Genomic DNA, 21,646 nt, shown 5'->3' with positions numbered 1-21,646 from the left:
ATTCCTTGGCAGTGGCTATTGTGTACTCCATTCAGACATAGGAATACAACTCGATGGAAATTTTAATTCTAGTAGTTTAAATGTAGATCTAAAAGGGATAAAAAAAAAAAACAGTAACAACAAAAAACAAAACCCTACTAAACTTCTTTATTATCTATCCCGCTCCAAACACAAGTATCTCTATATTATTTTGAAGAAATTTTTAGAAAGTAATTCTTCTGGACAGACAAGAGCAATATTAGCATTTGCTAATGATGAAAAACAGGATATAATAATAATAAAAACTGAGTATGTGTTTTTAAAATTTAAAAATTAAAGCCTGATGTTCTTTCCTATAGCTTCTAATATTAAAAAGGAAAAAAAGTAAATAATTCTCTTTGCCAAAATTTTATCTATAGCAAGAATGACTCAAATGCCCTCAAGAACAGCAATACACACTAGAGAAACACAAAAACCAATAACTACCCTAATATTCTGGTTTTGTTTGGAAATGTTTGGAAAACATTTTAAGGTCTCTGGTATGTAATGTTATCTTATGAAACATTATGTAAGTCTACTCTGGCATCCAGTTTGAGAGTTACTTAGCTATTTGAATTCAGAAAAATCCCAGATATGTTTTTTTTTTTAAAATACCAAACACTCTAAATCAAAAGGAAGCAATAGGAATAAGGCAGTACCACTTTTCACAACACATGTGCAAAGGATACTCTTCACTATTCCGGATGTCAACGACCAGGAGCTTTGGTTTACTGGACTTTGTCTTCTTGGTAGGTGTTTTAAAGTGGCCTGTCACTGTGAGCTCACACAAGTCAATCAGGTCCTCTGCTGAAATCCGGGGTGAAACTTCTGACTTTAGGTCATTTAATGGGATGGATTCTCTTGACTGAAAGAAATGTACCATAACACAAATATTGAGAACATAATAAAGTGACAAATTATAGTTAGTATAAAATATCTCCAGGATTTTTATATCAATCATTATAGCATATGGGGAACAGGAAACTATCTTGCAGTCTACTGTGTAACTGTATTCCTTACTACATAGGTTTACTTTTTCATTAGTCACACGTATAGGAAAGCATTATTCTTTTGCCTACCATAAGCTCCTGGCTTAAACGTGATAGGAACAGGTGAACAAGATTTTTCCTTACAAGAGCACTGTGTATCTTTAAAAGTGGCTCTTTTAAATACATTTCACTTTTCTTCAAGTATAATTACTCTTGTTAGGAGCACATTAAATACACTCGGCTAATATGAGAAATTGCACTGCAACTCAGTATACATACTAATTAAAGAAATGGTTGTAATATACGTATTGGACTTCTATAACATAATTTATGTTATATATGAATGGTTGAGTGGAAATTAGATTGTCAGAGATGGATGAAGAGCAACATAATGCTCTCTTTGATAGTAAGCTAAATTGACAATGTAGCTTAAATTGTGAAGGAGGTAAAATAAGACTCCAGACTATCAAACCAGTACATTGGTATCTGTTATATGGCAAAATACTGATTCAGACTAAGGGCTATTTACAATTAACTCCATGTTATTTAGGAGAGAGAAAGATCCCCTCCCCCCCCCAATTAAAGATTAATGCAACATAACTTAACATAAATTTATTAAGCACCAGTAGTCACTCTTGAAAACTTATTTAACATAACTTGAGAATTTAAAAACTTTCAAAATTCACTTCATTGAAAACATGGGGATTCAAAAGAAAAAAATATATATTTAATAAGCTTTTATAATTGAGTCTATCTCATTTACTCATTTTTTTTTGCTTTTCTCAATTTCATTGTGGGATTCCACATTTAGAATTTTCAATTTAGAATTTCAGGGCAGGAGAGAATAAAGCATATGAATCACTCATCAGACACACATTTTGGAGTGTGAATGTCACCTCTCGTCCCTTGGGTTTCCCTATGTCATAAATTCTTTGGTGGCAAAGCACTTGTTCTCTCACTTCATTACCTTTAAGCAGAAATGGAAATTGCTAAGCTTTATGGGGTTTTGGCTCTTAATAAAAAAGAGGCATTAGGAATTTTAATTTTTTAATATTAAGAATTAAAGCTATTTAAACATTTTGGAATTAAAAGTGCTCCAGAAAGATGAAAGCGCTTTCAAATTAGCAAGCCATACAATTAATGCTCCTGTCCTTTTTTTTTTTTTATTAAATTGCAGTCTCTATAGGTATTTTTCCCAGAACTTCAAAGTCATACATTTATAAAGATAAAAAAGAACTTCTGATTACCCTAGCTCTGCTTTTAGTCATTCAGTTATGAATGTGGCATTTCAAACACAGGTTTCATTTGAACAAAAAGTGTGCCCTGGTTGACGAAGAGGATTTAACTAAAGTATTCTCTATGAAGAACTGACTGATTTAAGAAAGATCTGACTTTGGCATTAGTTCCAATCAAATGCATCATATATGAAGGGTTTTTCAAAAGAAAGAGCAATTGCTATATAAAATGATAAGAACAGAAGGAGGGTGTAATCATTGAAAAATCCATATCTTCTCCAAATTTTATAGGTATATATTAGTAAAGAACTTTAATGTAATACATGCAAGATCCTCTGCAAATTAATTTTAGGAGATTAGTAAATTAGATTTAGGACAAATTATACTACTTTGCTTTTTGAAGAAATAATGTTAGTACAGAATGTAGTTTTTCTTTTATTAGACAGTTTTATATGCAATTTGACTATTCATTGTATAATTTCCACTTAGAGGCATAAAAATAAAACTTTCTCTGTACAACTTTTGTCTAATTTAATATCACTGATATTATTAGCATTGTCCTGTGTGGGGTTTTAAAATCATGGGACTTTATGGATAATGCAGAAGAATTTAAAATAACTATAGAACAACTCTGGAAACATCTATTAATTTATCAATTCTGCCCAAGAACTAGTATATACCATGCATATTAAGCTTAGATGTCCAAGTATTAGAAACCAATTTATCTGAAAACCACTTTAAAAAAATTCATATTTGATTGGCAACCCATTCAGTGGTCATACTGACAAAAACCATCTTTTAGTAGAGTAGGCTCTTTGAATGGCTATATTAATGATATATTAATGATAATACTAACCAAGCAAGCAAAATTTGGTAACAAGACAGGCATTTTGTTGTGTCCACAATTAAACTATTGGGAGAATAACTCTATCATGATTCATTGGAGTCTGAAATTGTAGACCTAAGTGAGAGTATGCCTATATACCCTTATGCTGCATATGTAACTAGCAACCGTAAGGGCATAACTTTATATGCTTATATTTCATATGTAAAATCTCCTAAATAACTACAGAGGCATTTTAACTATGAGAATGCAGAGCTGGCATCTAGAACACTTTCCCTGTATTTTCTGTCATGGATCCTGGCACAAACTTCAACCAAGCTACCCAAGACAGAAATCTGGAAATCATCATAGACTCTTCATCTTTCTTCATTCCTCATTCCCTTCTAACATACCCCCAAGTGCCACCAAAATCTCCCTCAAATCTCTTCCCTGAATCGTTGCTCTATCTCAGGGCTTCATCATCTCTTACATGGGCTAAGAAGTTGTCTGCCTCTCTCTTCATCCCCTTTCTTTGCTTCCCTCTTCACCTAAAGTCATTCCTCTTAATTCACCTTTCAAATATCATTTGAAGTAAAAACAAAACTTTGACCATGTAACTTTTATAATTAAAAACCTCTCAGTGGCTTCTAGACAATGATAGAATGAAATTCAAATTCCTTAGTTTAGCACATAAAGCCCTTTATGTAATGATCTCTGTCTAGAGTAGGCAGGAGACCATAGACTTTGGAGTTAGACTACCTGGATCCAAATCTTGGCCACTCTACTTATTGGTGACTTTGAGTATTATATTTAACCTCTCTGCCTGAACTCTCCTGGGTTATGTTAAGTATTAAATGAGTTAATCTATAGAAAACATTTAGAATGGTGTTTCATACACTTTAGGAGTTCAATAACTGTTTGCTACCTTTGAACTCTTTTCTTACCCCTCGCCACCTTGTATTTTATGCTTCGGCATTAGCAGACTATTTGCCTTTTTGTACCACCATCTCTTTGTACATGTTTCCTCTGCTTAGAATGCAACACCTTGCCCATCTAATGAATCCCTGATCACCTTTCAAGTATCGGCTCAGACATTACTATCTCTGTGAAGAAAGTCTGTTTTTAACTCCTGACAAACTTATTTACTCTTCTGTATCCCTATAGGTATCTGGTACACATGTTTATTAAATTGGGATTATTCACTTCCCATTAGACTGAAAGCTCCCCGAGGATAAGGAAAATGGCTTTTACACCTATTTCTTCACTAGAAGCCAGCATATTACCAGACATATAAAATGTATTAAAACATATTTGTTGAATATAATGAATAAAATAATATTTATAAATCTTTTATTACTTTTCCTGAGTAACTGTGGTATGAAGTATGTATATGTTCCCAAAATGACATGTATTGACTTTCATCATAGTAATTATTATATTTGTGATATATTGTCTGTTTCTCCACTTGACTTACAATATCCTTGAATGCAGGTTACATGTCTTTTCATGTTTTTATCTTCAAAAGCTAGCACAATGTCTGGCATACAGAACTCAATAGCTATTTAAATAAATAAGTGAGTAAATAAAATGAATGAATGAGTGAATAAAAGTATGATTAAAAACTCTCCAGAGCACAATCTATTCTTATGTCTGGATTACTAGACTAAGTCTTCAGAGAAGGCAAAACATCAGATTCTTTGTTGCCTTAGGGCACTGTGATGGCTAATCAAGAACACTAAATCCTATATCTACCTCAGTAGTTTCTCACAGTCATCTGCCCATTCCTTAACTGAAAAAATTGAAGATGACAGTTGCTACTACATAAGCCTTGTAAAATATGCTCTAATTAGTTGAAAGAAGCTAGTGAATATAAAGAAGGCAAAAATTAAACAAACACAAAAACACACCATCCTTAATGGGCAAAATAAGTCCATGATATTAAAACATTAATGAAGGAAAAAATAGACAAATACTAGAGCTGATGTTTTGGGGAAAACCAATAAAACTAGAACATCTGTATGTGAACTATATGTGTGCATTTGTGTTTTTATATTTTTTCATTTCTAATGTATAAATAAAAATATTAAGAATGGAAATATTTGAAAATAATACAATATTATGTACCAATCGATATTATTAAATTATTAAAATATTGATCCTATATATTATTCCCCAAAAAGCAGAGAATTGGAATATACCGGTATATTGATTAGCCTAAGCTGAGCTGAAAAAATGATAGGTAGAAAAACAAAAAAAGAATGATATGAGGGGTGTGTGTGTGTGTGTGTTTTCAAAAGTCAAAGAAAACCTGAATAGACTTTGTAAATACAGGTACAATTTTAAAGGTTTCAAATGATTACTTAAGAGAAGATACCAAATATATTTTCCCCTCAAACAATTTTATGTCATTTTAAAAGAAAAGGTAATCCTTATGATATATTAATTGTTCTAAGGCAAAGATGACATTGAAATAGTCTCAGGCCATTTTTATGAAACTACCTTAATACTTTAATCTGATAAAGATAGCATGAAACACACACACATACACATACCAATATTCCATATGAATATAGATTTTTAAAGAACCTCAAAAGTAGAAAAGTGAATGCAGTAGAAATTTATAAGGATGACATACTATTATAAAGTAGGGCATATTCCAGGAATGAAGGATGGTTCAGTATTAGGACAATTTTAAAAGTAATTCATCATCTTTAATTAGTCAAAAGATACAAAGTATATAATTGTCACTATAGATGTAAAGCCATATATAATAAAACTTCACGTTTATTACCAATTTTAGAAGAAGAAAAACTCACGGTAAACACAAATCTGAAGGAAAGTTAATTAGAATGGTAAAGGATATTCTTTAATACAGATTTTCTTTATCTCAAATATTTGACATTCTACTTAATGACGAACCACAGAGGCAGATTTATTAAAATGAAAATGCAGAAATATAGGTATTGGCATTATTATTTTTGTTATGGAAGTTGCTATAGATACAATAAGAAAAATAAGTAAGGGGGTTAAATATTGGAAAAGGAGAAAGAAAGTATTTTAGATGATATAATAGTCTTCTTCGAAAATAGTCCAAAATAATCAGAAAAACTGGTAGGAATTTGGTAAGGTTTTAGTTACAACATACATACAACAAAGTCATCAGCTTTTTTTATGGCAGCAGCAGCCAGTCAGAAAATACAATGGGCAAAAGCTTTCATTCCCAATATCAAAATATTCCTCCAAAATAAAACATTAAGATATAAGTGGATCACATTTAAAGAAAATAAAACATTTTCATGACGCACATCTGAAAAACTGAGAGACATAAGATGTTATCTGGAAAGATTCAATATTATATAAACTTTATTTTTCCTCAGAGCAATGCATTAATATGTTACAATTTTACCAAACTCTTAAAAAGGACTTTTACAATTTTGAAATGTAAATTCTAAAGTTCATTTGACAGACTAAATAGGTGAGAATGTAAAGAAAAATAAAATATGCCATTATATATTAAAACTGTACAAAACTCACACTGTATGGTACTGTACCTGATAAGACTAAAAGATTAACAGAACCTAATGGGATGCATAGAAACAGACTCAAATACACATAGGTATTTGGTAAAAGAACAAGATGCCATGTCAAATCACTGAGGGAAAGGATGTATTATTTAGACTATAGTGTTGGCATAACTTGTTAACTGGAAGAAAATAAAATTATGTTTCTATCTTACACTATATAGCAAAATGATTTATATGTGGAATAAATAATTATTTATAAAAAGTGGAATCACAAAAGGATGAGAAAAACTACTAAGGTCTAGAGATATTTATAAACATATATCGAAATATAAGCTCTTAAAGAAGAGTAATAAATGTGAAAAATAAAAATTTAAGATGCCCTTAATATATAAAGAGCTCTTTCAATCAATGAGAGAAATCAGTAAGAGAAAAATCTGTTTTGTTAAAAAAGATAGGAGGGAGATGTGAATATGTATGCAATAACAACAAAAATACAAGTAGGTAATAATGCATTTTTTTTTTTACCTAATAAACACAGAAATATAAAAACAAACAAGCGCGCGCACACACACACACGCACGCATGCGTGCACACACAAAGAGGTAAGTGTTCTAAATATCTTTTTTCCCTTCTAAATTCTCTCTCCACTGGATTCTACCTTGCTCTCTGCTCTAGGAGGCAACTTGCTTAGACTACATCAAGAGGGACCCTAGGGCCTCTGGCTCTCAAGTGGGTACAGACAGTAGGGAGACTGAAGATATTTATCCCCTTGGTTCCAGACTTGAGAAGTCACCTTGGCCTGGACATGTTCATTGACCAAAGTCTCAAGATAGCCTGCTCTTAACCTTTATGCTGTTAACCTATTTCTCTCTCATCCCTTTCGGCTTCTGGATGGAAACACGGCTGTAGCTAATATCCATAATTTACTGCATAATCTCATGAATTTTAGTACCTATTCCACTATCATTCATGTAATTATTATTATTTTTTTGGTAAAACCTTCTTGAATTATCCTCATTTGAGAGTCTTTGTTGTTGGTTGATCTCTGACAATAAGGATGTAGGGAAGAACTCTAAAATATACATGTTTTAAATGTGTTAATCAGCATAAGCCTTCTGGAGAAACAATTGGTAATATGTATTTAAAAACTTTCAAATATGCACAGCTTTCAATATAAAAATTTATTTTTAGAAATCTGTTCATGGCTATAATCACAGCCTGTAAAATGACACATAGAAAAAAATGTTTTATCAAACATTGTTTTTGTAAATTATGAAAAACTATAAATGTCAATACATAATAAAATAATAGGATAAGTGATAGAAAATTTATGTAAAGAAATATGATTGATCCATTAAAATTATATTTTAGAAAAATATTTCTTAATAGAGAAAATATTTAGGATATATTATCAAGCAGAAAAAGACCCTATAACATTATAAATTAACTATGATACCAGTTTGAAGAGGTATATCATAGTGTATACACACACACATACACAGAAACTATAAGATGTTATCTGTGAGTTAGTAGAATTAACTTGACTTAAAAATGCTTTTCTGCATTTAACTTTTATTCATTAGGTATGAACTATTTTTGAAATATAAATTTATAAAAATGTAAGATTTGTTTATAACGAGCATTATTAAACAACTATCTTAAATATTTTATATCATGAATCTAATCTGTCGGAAGACAATTCTTATCAAATGTTTACAGCAACACAAAAAATGTTTTACAAATGAGAAATCATGGCTATCGTCACCATTATAGGCAATCAGATCTGGAACTAAAAACATGTAGTGATGTTAAAGAGCAACAATCTAATCACTATTATTCTTAAATTCAGATAAAATATTAAAATTATAAAAAAGACATCAGGAAGTAGGGCAGGCATTCAAGTTTGGAAAGGTGACACACAAAAGCTAATAACAGACAATCAGATAAAAATTTTGAAGTACACTGAAATGTTTCAATGGTGAGAATTCCTCTGCATGCCCTTTGCATGAAGAAATATTTGAATAAATTGATGTTTGTCTACCTCTTTGTCAAATGTATGAAGAATTCAGAGAAAATGGCCTGTTGGCTACATAAACAATATTTAATATAATTTGCCAAACTTCTGCCACAAATGTAAATTACATCATTATCACTGAATATAGTATTTTTCCTAGTTTAATGTAAAATAGTGAAAATTATCTAGTAGATTACTGCCTAAATGGATATTTTTTCTCAGCAGCAATTTTCTTTCCTTTGAGTAATATCTTTGATCCTGCATTCAGAATGAACTCCATATGATCATACTTACAATGTATGCATATTAGCAGGTTAAAAATAAAATAACAAACACCCCTCCTTATGAATGAAAGCAGTTTTCATGTAATATATGCTTGTGTGTGAGTGTGTGTGTGTGTGTGTGTGTGTGTGTGTGTGTGTGTGTGATTAGGGGTATGTGGGAGAGATAAAATTTTAACACATAAAATTACTTTTCTAAGTCCATTTGGAAATTAAAGATTCCAAAAGATATTTACAGTACCTGGGCATAAATGAGGCTAGTGTGTTGCTTTCAGGAGAAACATTAAAAATTTGAATTTCTTGAACTTTGAAACTTAGACACAGGATGACCTCAGAATGTCTAGAATACAGTTTGTCATTTTAAAATCTCTTCACTTTGAGTTAATCTTGGTGTATGGTGACAGATAACAGTCTAGGTTCATTCCTTTGCATGTGGCTTTCCAATTTTCCCAGCACCATTTATTGAAGAATCTTTCTTTTCTCCATATTGTATAATTTTGGATCCTTTGTCAGAAACTATTTGCCCATATATATGTGGGTTTATTTCTGGGCTCTCAGTTCTGTTCTATTGGTCTGTGTGTCTGTTTTTCTACCAATACCATGTTCTTTTTATTGTTGTCGCTTTGTAGTGTAATTTGAAGTCAGGCAGTGTGATACCTTGGGCTTTGTTTGTTTTTCTCAGAATTGTACTATCAGCTACTTAGGGTCTTTTGTGATTCTATACAAATCTGATGATTTTTTTATTCTAATTCTTTAAGAAATACCATTGGAAACATTTATTTGTAAAGATACCCTGATGTTCACTGCAGCATTATTCATGGTGGCCAAGATATGGAAACAACTGTAGTCAGTGCCCTTCTGTAGATGACTGAATAAAGAAGATGCGGTACTTATATACAATGGAATATTACTCAGCAATAAGAAGAGATAAAATACTGCCATTTGTGATGACATGGATAGATCTTGAGATTATCATGCTAGGTGAAATAAGTCAGATGGAAGAAGTAGAGAACCATACATTTTCACTCATATGTGGGATATAAAACTGAAGCAACAAATTAACAAGACAAACAACAGAGACTCATGGACGCAGACAACAGTTTACTGGTTACCAGAGGGATGGGGGAGGAGGGGAGACAGATCAGAGTAAAGGGGTTCAAATTATATGGTGACAAGAGGAAATGCAATTTTGGGGGATGAACACACAATGCAATAATATACATATGATGTATTACTGAATTGTACACTTGAAACTTATATAATTTTGTTAACCGATGTCACTCCAATAAATTTAATTAGAAAATCTCCACTGTGAAAGCAAAGTAACATTTACTAAATATCTACTTTATAATGTAAGAATTTAAAATAAGGCAGCACAGAAAGTGACATACATTGTATACATTTCCTAAACAGAGAGATCTGAATTTTGAGCAAAACCATATTTTAAAAAGACTTAAATTTCACTGGATTGGGACTAGAACATTAACTGGAATACTAAATTAATTTATAAGAAAGGTGGACTATGAATAAAAAACTATAAAAAGTAAAAGTAGGTTTCCTTTGAGGCAGAGAACATCACAGGGCTAACCATGTATTAAATAATGTATGTTTCAACATAGTAAATGTATACTTTTTCTTGAGGGAGATTTGTAAAAGTAAAACTCAAAGATTTTTCTTCAAGTGACATATGATGTTTCTAGGAGAGGGGCTGGATCAATATAAACATGCACATGACAACACAGAGCCAGGTACATGAACAACTGAAATTTCTTATGTTCCTTTTATATTTCCCATATCAAGTATAATAGTGCCTTGCTTTAAAAAAGGTGCTAAAATGTTTGATAAACAATATACACACGTGCAATATTCTAGATAAACTCCATTTTAAAGTTGTTAAATCTTGAAAAATGTCTATATCCCCCTTTGGCCTAATATAACTTAATATGCAATAAAAAAGTAATCTAAGAATAGAAAAAAAATTTGATAAAGGAGTTACACACAATATTTTTTGTGGTGAGGTAAGTCCTTAAAATACTACATAGTGACTATAAAATGCACAGATATATTTCAACAATTATATACCCTATTATATGCCGGATATGCTCAAAAGTTTTGTTTTTATAGAAAAAATAAAATAGATATTCAATTGCAAAACAAGATAATAAATTTATTGGTCAAAACACATGAGGCTACTTTGATTGAAATGATAATAATGCTATAAATGGTAAGAATAGCATATGTAATCAAAAATTAACCAACAAATGACAAATGAATATATAGAGCCACATTTGGTACTAGCCTTTCAGGAAAGGTAATTTAAAATTACTTATATATTATTAGAAATAATGATCTTTCTAATCAATCAAGATGCAAAAACTTTCTTGGTATTTAAAATTTAACTAAAATTTATTTTTAATATTGATTGGTAAATTTTTGTAAGGCTTTACTGTTCTTCAAGTCTAGTCATTTTTTTTTTCTAACTCCTCAAAATTTCGGGATTGCCTAGTCCATGATTTTATGTGATACTTCCACTCAATGGTGAACAAGGACTTTAAACATAACTCTGGCTTAAACTAAAAGTTTGGCAGTTTCTGACAGGACTAATATCTTTTGCATATATAGAAATTAGGACAGAGCCTAGATTTCCACTTGGTTCCAAAAGCTGAAACATAATGAAGAGAGCTAAGGAGTCCTACTGAATATCAGTACAACACGTTGAAAAGACATTTGATAAAACTTTTAAGAAATCAATGCACTACACTTACCTCTCAAGCCAAAAGACAGCAAAACATTGAAACAATCTAAGGTAAGATAAAGATGTCCACCACTACCATTGTTATTTAGCATTGTTAAGAAGAATTAGCTGAAACAATTACATAATAGAACGACACAAAAGGTATAAAATTGAAAGAGAGGCAGAATTATAAAAAATTGCAAGTAATATATAACTGGAAAATCTGACTCAACTGAAAACTCGTTACAAATGACGAGAACAATAATGTAGCTAATAAATAATGATGATGATAATGATAATGAAAACTTAGAGTGTTTAGTATGTATCATCAGTGTTCTACATATATTAACTCAATTTAATCTTCCCAGTAATCCTATGAAGTATTTAATATTATTATCTCTATTTTATGAGCAACAAGGAAACCAATTACATAGCTGGCGTGGCAGAGCTGGGATTCAAAAATTCACATCTGTGTTCTTAATCACTACGCCAAACTGCCTGAAAAATCAACAATCTTTCCCTATATTTAATAAAACTAGAAAATAAAATGAAATAAAATGCCCAATAATAACAGCAACAGAAAGCTTAAAATAGAAATAATCCTAACAAGAATATGCAAGAGAAATAAAAAATGCCATAGAAGAGCTTAAAAAGAACATATGAATAAATAGAAAGATATACCCTATTTTGGCAAAATAAAACTCAATATATGCCAATTTCCCCAATTTAATTCAATTACACACACACACACACATATCTCAAAAGGATTCTTTAGGGAGGGGAAAAAAAGACTAATTTTACAATTAATACAAAAACATAGTGCCAAATGTACCATATAATTATAATTTAATATAATATTGCCAAATACCGGAAAGAAAATGAACTAAACATGAATACAACTAAAAACAAGAATTCAGAAATGAATATAAACACATGTGGGAATCTAGTTTATTATAGGGCATATTTAGAATCAATGGGAAGCATTTAATTTATTTAAGAAAACCAATATTAATATTAAAATAATTCAAATATCTATTTGATAAGTATAAAAGTTTAAAATCTATAACTTAATTCAAGTCCATAGGACTATACTTGCCTACTCTTTGCTAAGTTTTTTTTTTTTTTTTTTACTTAATTTCTGTAGGCTTTCTGAACAATAATGTATATTGAGATGAATGTATTTTGGAATAATTCCAGTTTAGCAATGCTTCTGATTTGCTCATTTTGGCTTTGGGGAGGAACAAAGAAAGAAATAACCTTTAGCAATGATTCCCCAGAAGATGTGTGAATGCTGCAGATAAAAGCTATTTTTTTCATTATGCACCTTTCTTCATTAAATTCTGTGTTAGCACCTGTACAAAATCGGGTTAAGAAAATGAATTTTTTTGTAGTAGGTTTATTTCTCATATAACATGACTTGTTTATTTATTTTGCACATTTTATAGGATATCCTGTGAGGAGGGCTGGAATAAACAGGACACTTATACCCTGGGATTGTGAAGGTCATTAGATTCACTGAATCCTGTATGTAACAACTGCATCTGTTGTTGCTAGCCTTTGTGCCAGAATTGTGTCAGAATCCATTTCTCTTTAAATGCCATAGAATGTCACTGATACATAAAATGACATCCCTGAACTTTGAGGTTGCATAAGGGAGATCTCAGTACAAGACCCCAGATATTCATTAGCAAGTTGGAATTGTGCTATCTGTACCCATAGCTCTTCGTGAAGAAAATATATTCTATAGACTTACTGGTGGAAAAACATTGCTACAGGAGCTGTCTCAAATCAATAATGAATTAAATCAGGCTGCAAAGGAATAAAAACTGTCACCATCATAACCTTCCTAGCACCTGCAATGTGGATATGCTAATACTGTGTCAAAGCACAGCCTGATTGTCTTTTAAAAAGTGTACATTGTCCCAGATCAGTTCAGCTGCTACCTTGGGCCTATCCTAAATAGGATACTCTACCATATATCATAAAAATTGTTATTTTCCCCAAGATGATGATAACCCATATTTATTTTCTTTTTTTGTGTTTCCCATCAAGAACTTTTCCTTAATACAACACTCTAGGCCAGGAGTCCCCAACCCCCAGGCTTCAGACTACTAACAGTTCCTGGCCTGTTAGGAACCCAGCAGGAGATGAGCGGTGGGCCAGCAAGCAAAGCTTCACGTGTATCTGCAGCCTCTCCCTAGTGCTAGCATCACCGCCTCAGCTCCACCTCTGATCACCAGGCATTAGATTCTCATGGTAATACCAGTCCCTGGTGCTGAAAGGATTAGGGACCGCTGTTCCAGACATCTTCTAGTGCTCATTCAGGCATTATTCAATTTCTGTCTGAGTTGGCATTTTTTTCTGCTTTTGTTTCACTTGCTGTGTCTATAGGACACTGTTCCATTCAGAACAGGCTTATGTATAACTGAAATTTCTACACTCAGAAAGATGGTGTTAACTAATTAGATGATTTAGAATGAGAAGACCCAGAAATTTCTATAACTCAGAAAAAGGAAGCATCTTTAACATGAAACTATAGATTTAGACTCCTATCTTTTGTAAAGAATAACTTTACAAAAAAAAAAAAATAGCGACAAGATATACAACATGTAAATGTTTCAAGCTTCACAGTGCTGCAGATAAACAATTAGATTTAAAAAAAAAGAAAAATATGAAGGTCAATGAGAAAAAGCAGTGATAAACATGCATCACTAATTTAGTTTCTTGATTTGGAAATAAAGAATTACCCTTGAGTTATTTTATGAAATTTATTTATTCATATTGTTTCACTCTACAAAAGATTTGAGATTTGAGTTCAGTTTACCCTTCAAAACAATCTAAAACATATTTTTATCATTTCTTATACATTATTTCCATCTGCCAAAATAGTTTTCTAGTGTGTTGAATTAAATTACACCCAAAATTTGGAACTGATATACTGTGGGAAAGAAAATTTATATAAAATGATAATAATTTTACTAACTCTGAACTGCAGGGACTCTGTTTTAAATAACAACTGAGACTGGAAAATGATTAGCAGGGTGGTAATGGGGGCAAGGCTGGAACATTGCTGATTTTCTTTCCCTTAAACTGAACTGAAGATATATTCCCAGACCTTAATTAGCAAGGTACAAAGATGTAGTTCACAGTACTGTGAAATGAGAACTGTGAAAACCTCTCTGTAACTGAAGTAGGTGCTCAATAAATGTTTGCTGAATGATAAAACAGTCAAAATTCTCTTAAAATGATGACGGAAAAAAAGTAAATTACCAGTTTTTTTTTTTTTAATAATTTTCTCTTGTTTTTCTTTAACTCCTACCTACATTTCTCTTGCTTCTTTACAGTTTTTCTCTTGAAGAAGCAAAATTGTTCATATTTTTGTTTTCGGGGACGGGGAGAAAGGTTTGTCACTTTCAGTTCCTGATGCTTTCCATGTTATGTGAAGACTGTGTTTACATTCATATGTACTCATATGTTAACACCCTTAATTATTACTTGGATCACTACATACATTGAGTTGATTTAATAGGGTTACCTTTCACTGATTTCAAGAGAGAAAACATCATAAAGTGTTAATAGGGAACATACGTTTTTGAGTCCTAGATGAATTTCTCACTCTAATTAATTTCTGCATGAACAGCTTTTGAAAGTCTGGTGTTGTAGGTTAGTATCTCTGATTAGGAACTGTTTTTGCAAAGCAGAACAAGAAGGGGTGGGGGAGCCAGGGAGAGAGAGATTTATGAGAGGGCAGTAAAGACAAAAGAAGAGGCTCACAGAGTGAGCAGGCTAAGATTGCTGAGTAGTGAAACAGGCTGTGACTTTGGTTCATGAAAGGAAAGTTAACTTGCTAAAAAAAGGTTATACATAAACAATTATAAACAAGTAGATTAGTATAAAAAATACACTAATTAAAAATATATGAAGATTTTTAAAAAGTAACAATATAATCATAAATATGAATGTGTTATCACTGAGTGTCCTGCTATAAATAAATATTTTTGTTTAGCTTCAAAGTCATGAGAAATTGTATGTACATATCCTGTTAAGAATGATCTTAGGACCTTAGTAAAAACAGATTCTAGGAGCCAACACTGAGAGATTGATTTAGTATATATGGTATGTTTGTAAAGTCTCAAATATGCATTCCAAACAAGCATTATAGAACATTTTGAAGACTATTTTTCAGATATATTGTTTTGTAGAATAGAGTAAAACATTAATTAGAATTAATTTTTTGTTAATTAACTCAAAAGTTTATTATTAGGCACTATTTTTTGATATGCCATGCACTATAATAGGCATTGGGGATACAGTGGAAAACAAGAGATAAACAAATAAGTGTATAGTTATAAATGTAATGCATGCTATGAGGGAAAAGTAGATAGAGTTAGTATGCATAGTTAGATGAATAAAGAGCTGTGACTATGAAACTATATGTTTTGTTCAACTGAGAGTTTAATAGTATAACCTTATTTGTGGTAATTACTTTTAACTGAATATATATATATATATATATATATATATATATATATATATATATGTATTGAAAACACAATATTTCTAGGGCACTGAATTGGGCCCTGGAGTAGGGGAGAGCATCTAGAATAAGAATGGTTCTTTCCCTAATAATACCCATAAACTATCAGGGAAGAAAATATGTTATTATTTTATTTGTCAAGAGGCTACAAAGCATCAGGCATTATGCTAGGCAATGAGAACACAAAAATGAATAAGATACAGTTCTTACTCTTCAGGAATTTAATAAAGAAAATGAAGGAATATATAAAGAACTTAAGGCAGATTATCTATCTATCTATCTATCTATCTATCTATCTATCTATCTATCATCTATCTATCTATCTACCTACCTACCTACCTATCTATCTAGCATTCCTAAAACTGAGAAATATTAAATGAATAGAAAAATCAGAAGGAAAGAGACTGATAGCAGAAGTTGGTAAGGTAGGCAGGGGAAACATTATGCAGGGCCTTGTAGGTCGTGTTAAGAATTTTGAATTTTATTGGAATGATAATGAGAGAAGTTTTGATAAAAAAATTTGGCTAAAAAAGATTATGCTAATGGTGGGCCCAAATCCAATATGTCCTTATAAAAAGGAAAATTTGGACAAAGACATCCACAGAGGGATGACAACATGAAGACACATGAGTAGAAGATGCCCATGTGACAGGAATTATGCATTTATAAGCTAAGGAATACCAAGGATAGTTGGCAAACACCAGAATGTAGAAGAAGCAAAGAGTAATTCTTCCCTTAAGCTATCAAAGAGTGCATGGCTCTGCAAACACCTTGATTTTGGACTTTTAGCCTCCAGAAGTGTAAGACTATAAATTACTATTGTTTTAAGTAAAAGAAATAAAAAAGATTATGGTAGCTAAAGTCTGAAGAATGGATTAGAGAGAAATAAGAATGGATGTAGAAAATTGTTTAGGAAAGCAGGTAAGAGATGAGGTGAACTTGACTTAAGTGATAGCATCAGTGATAGAGAGAAGTGGACAGATTTATGAATATGACCTTTTGATTGACTGAATATGCAAGGAGAGGCAAGAGTCAAGGACAAATTGAGATACTAACCTTGAATAAGTGGGGTAATGATAACGGTGGTTACCGATACGGGGAATGCTTGAGGAGCAATAGCTTTAAAGGGGAAAAGGAAATAAATTGTTTTGGACATGCTGAACTAGAGGTTGCTGGTGAAACATCCAAGTGGAGTATTGTGTAGGCACTGGATATATCGCTCTTTTAGAAATAATGAGAGAAGTTGGAGCTGGAGCCACTAACTGGAAGCCATGGCACCTGTATGATTCAAGTAGATAAGACTGTCTAATATCTGTCTTGTGGGAGAACAGAAGGCGGCCTATACAGAACCCTGAGAAATGCTATTATTTAATGACATAGAAGGACAGGTAATGACAGTGAAAGATATTGAGTGGAGGGAACAAAAACAAAAGAAGAAAACAAGGAGATTGGGATATACCAAATGCTCAGGGAAAATAATGTTTGAAAAAGAAAGAACAGGTAATTGTTCTGAAGGTTCCTAAGAGATCAAATGAGAGCATGACTGAAAAGAATGTCTACCTTTTGTTGGGGGAATGGAGAAAACAGAATACAAAGTGAAGTGAGTGAAAGAATAAGATACGTGTCCTAGAGGGTAAGATATATACATTTTGTGTGTGTGTATAAGTGTGTGTGTGTGTGTGCGCGTGCAAGGAATAGAATGATTCAGTCATGCAAATAAAAACCTACTGTAGAGTGGTGATATTCTCTATGTTTAGATTTACATGTAATTGAAACAATAATGTATTCTCGCGAGTACTTATTTTTTAAAGATGTGGGGATATTTATTACCAAGAATTTAAGAAATTTTCCTGGAAGTTTTAATGCAGCTCTCGGGTATAAATAGCTAACTGAATAATAACTGAATAATTTGGTAACCTCATGATCATGGGAAATGAATGAAAATATGACAGGCTATTATAAATAATAAACAAAAGATAAATTATATGTAAAGAAAACAATTAGCTATACTATTAAACACAAAAAAATGACATAGTATGTATTTCAAAAACAATAAGCCTTTTTCTATAAAACTTCATTTTCCTTAATGTGATATTAATAGATATAGCTTTTCCACATAACTTTTACCCAGCCAATCCTTGATGAAGTGTCTGATTCTGACGAACTACTCAATGTCAGCTGTTCACTTAACTTGAGAAACAAGTTCTCATTAATTCTCTCCAACGTAGAGGATTTCTCTCTTTGACTACTGGAAATAAAAACCTGACTTAGCTTAGAGGCAGATCAAAGATATTCTCCTCCGAGGATCATCTCTGCTTAGAAATGACTGTTCACAGCAAGATTCCCTTTTTAACGTCAGCCATACTTCAGAAATCTTGTTGTTGTACTTATTGTCCTTTCAACCAAGCAAGGCATCACTTGCCATAAATTCAGAACTTCCACTAACACTCTTCTTCTCAGCATAAGGGCTCATAATTAATTAAAATACAGAATAAAATCAACTCAAGTTCATAGAGTTTAAGAATATGCTTCCCTGGCTCTGTCATTTTTTGTTTGTTTTGATAGTTTTTTTCTCCTCTCTTCTTTCAGTTACTTATATAGCCTCATCTTATAAATAAGAAGTCAAACATTTTCCTCCATGATATTTACTACAGAGTGAAATGTATTTTTGAAAACTGATCATGTAAATAAAATGTAAGAAAAATTAAATACAACTTGCACACACAATATGATGATATCACAAACAAGAAGAAAAGATCTTTGGTAGGCTTAGACTGTAGAACCCAAGAAAGGTACATTCAAAGTGAAAGATGATTAAATGCACGATTACAATAACTATATTAATTGATTTAAATTATAACTTCGGATCTGTATATTTTAGAATGCCTTAATTTTACTGTGAATAATTACAACTACCCAGCTTCTTTCAACTGTTTAAGTATTTAACATTCACAAAGTAGCAAGCTATGTGTTATCATAAAATCTTAGCCTCTGCATACCTAACACACCAGAACATTAACAGTGGAATTCCACAGTGCTGCAAGTTTCTTAATTAGCAGAGGAAATGCGATCTATTCTAGTGAATAGACTTTCTACCAAAGTACAATATGCAGGAAGAGTAAGTAAAACAAAATTAGATGAATATGCGACATCATTTTTATTTTCCATAAATCTTTTATTGGGGTAGTATTGAGATTGCTCATAATGATAAAAAAGGAATTCTTAATCTCCTTTACTTTTCTAGATCCTATCTATCATTCAAATGCTACCTGAAATAAGATGACTTGATAAGAACAATTGATAAATATATAGTGTGTGTAAGGCATTATTAAAGTGATAAGAGGAATATCTATTTTAGCTGTACCTCACAGGTTCTCATGTGTAGGCTTCTCATATTTTATTCTAGATATTTCAGAATTTTCATTTGGTACATCTTTCTTTTCTAAAGAGTTAAAAAAGAGGGCACTTATTTTACTCTATTTTTGATTTGTTTATTTTTTAATTTCTACATGGTAAGAAATTTTTAAAAATCTCTTATTATTTCCAATTTGACTAAATAATAATCTACATTATTTCCACTTCTTAATTTTTTGCAAAAGCTCCACAATCACTTGAAAATGTTTATTTCTGAGTATAGATGTATAACAATATCTTAAAAATAACAACTGTCCAATAAGTATTATATACACAGAGCAACAGTAATATCTTTTCACCAAATGTAGATGGTAGTAATTCAAAGACTTAACGAGAATTCAAGAACTAGATCAATTCTGTAAAAACTGCTAAATGATTCTATGATGTTTTAAATCTCAAAGTAAGTATGAAAGACAATAGCAAAGTATAATGTAGCTTTCACTGTCATAATACTATATACTCTCAAAAATAATCTAAATCTGATAAAAACAATAAGTAACCAAACAGAAAATAATAAATTTAATGATAAAAATAGCTTCTGGAATATGCACAGCCACCCACATTCACAACAGTTCCATTGTATTCAAAATAACTAATTTCTCTGATATACTTTTAAGTTGCTTATAATTTCTTGAAACTGAAAATTACACATACTATCCTATTGTTATTAAAGCTAATGTTGAGATTAAATCAGTAGCAGTTAATTCATCAGCATTTCAATGGTGATGATAAAGTACTGCCAGCCACCTCATTTGAATTCTAAGAATTTCTTACCTTTCTCCAAATTTTAAGGTCAAAACATTAAGTTATAATGCCCATTTCCCCTTCCAATAGTTCCACTCAGTGTTTAAAGATTTATCTGAACAGGCAGGCACAAATATACATTTATCTATTTAAATAAACACAATAGAGCCTTGGTAAATAATCTCAGAATAAGCAAAGAAAAAACAAAACAAAACTCAGCCTGGCTCAACAATGCTGTACTCTCACTTTCTCTCACTTTGGTATATATCTTCAAGTACGAATATACTGAAAAAATATGCCAAAGAACAACTAAAGAATGAAATTTGCTTTCTTAAAATGTAGATTGAGAAAAGGAAAGGAAGAAGAGGTTGGTAAAGGATCTTGACAATTATACAGATAACCCGTATGCCCTAGGGAGACATTGGTGGTGAGAGACAGAGCTTTCGTTACAAACTGAGGATCACCATGTTAGGTAGCTAGTCAGACATGAGCAACAAGGGGGAACATAGGAATAGGGGCTCAGCCTAGAGATCGCCCAGAGCACACGAATGTTAGTAGAATTCTGGGTAGGCACATGCGCACTAGGCAGAGTTATATATTGGCCAAGTGTCGATCAAAATGACCTCACTTGCCAATCACCTAGGAATGCCTTTGGAACCACCCTTCACAGTCAAAATACAAGGCAGACATTCCCACTTCTGGGTCCTTTTTGCCCTTTGGGGCTCCCCTCCCTTTTTGCCCTTTTGGGTTCTCTCTCTTTTTGGTGGCCTTTTGTGGGGTTTTTTTGCCCCTTTCTAGCCATTTTGGCCCCTTTGTGTTGGTTACAGCGCTGGAACCATGTGCCTCCTTGGAGTATACTCTGTCTTTCTCCATGGGCCTCCATGGCATTTTTTGTCTTTCTAAAATATATTTTTAATAAAACTATTAAATTTCAATGATCTGTGATTCTTCACTGCACTATCTGAGGAAAAATGCTAACTACGGATCTGCGCCATCATTATCCCTCTCCTTCTCCCCTAGTGTTGGGGCGACACCAAACTCTGATCAGGCCCAATGGTGACAGCTTTGTGTCACCAAGGGAAAAACATACTCAGCATTAATGATTTTCTATATTAGGAGAAAGCTAATTTCAATAGTTTTCTCTGCTTGTAGAGGTACAAAGTACGTATAGTTGTTAGAACAATATTAAATGTTCCCTTGAGTATGTAATTTTTTCCGTTCCTCTCTCCATCCCGATTCCCTTATGGCCTAAGCTAATTTTCAACATGATGACAAATATCACTATCCATATATTCTAAACTTAGTAGTTCACTGATTTATTATAACTAGGAGT

At 32.0% G+C, this 21,646-nt stretch overlaps 1 protein-coding gene across 2 annotated transcripts in view; it reads right to left on the bottom strand.

The window, feature by feature from the left end:
* TBCK (TBC1 domain containing kinase) overlaps positions 1-21,646 on the bottom strand; it is a 154,000-nt gene that overhangs the window by 27,484 nt on the left and 104,870 nt on the right. For both annotated transcript variants that reach the window (XM_016160823.2, XM_016160822.2), the window contains exon 24: positions 708-883. In XM_016160823.2, coding sequence (XP_016016309.2) covers positions 708-883 — 176 coding nt within the window. The remainder of the gene's footprint in view (positions 1-707; positions 884-21,646) is intronic.

The sequence above is a fragment of the Rousettus aegyptiacus genome, unplaced genomic scaffold (genome assembly GCF_014176215.1).
Source record: "Rousettus aegyptiacus isolate mRouAeg1 unplaced genomic scaffold, mRouAeg1.p scaffold_m13_p_10, whole genome shotgun sequence".
NCBI lineage: Eukaryota > Metazoa > Chordata > Mammalia > Chiroptera > Pteropodidae > Rousettus > Rousettus aegyptiacus.
The sequence above is the reverse complement of the archived record's forward strand: the minus strand, read 5'-3'. Positions and strand labels throughout refer to the sequence as shown.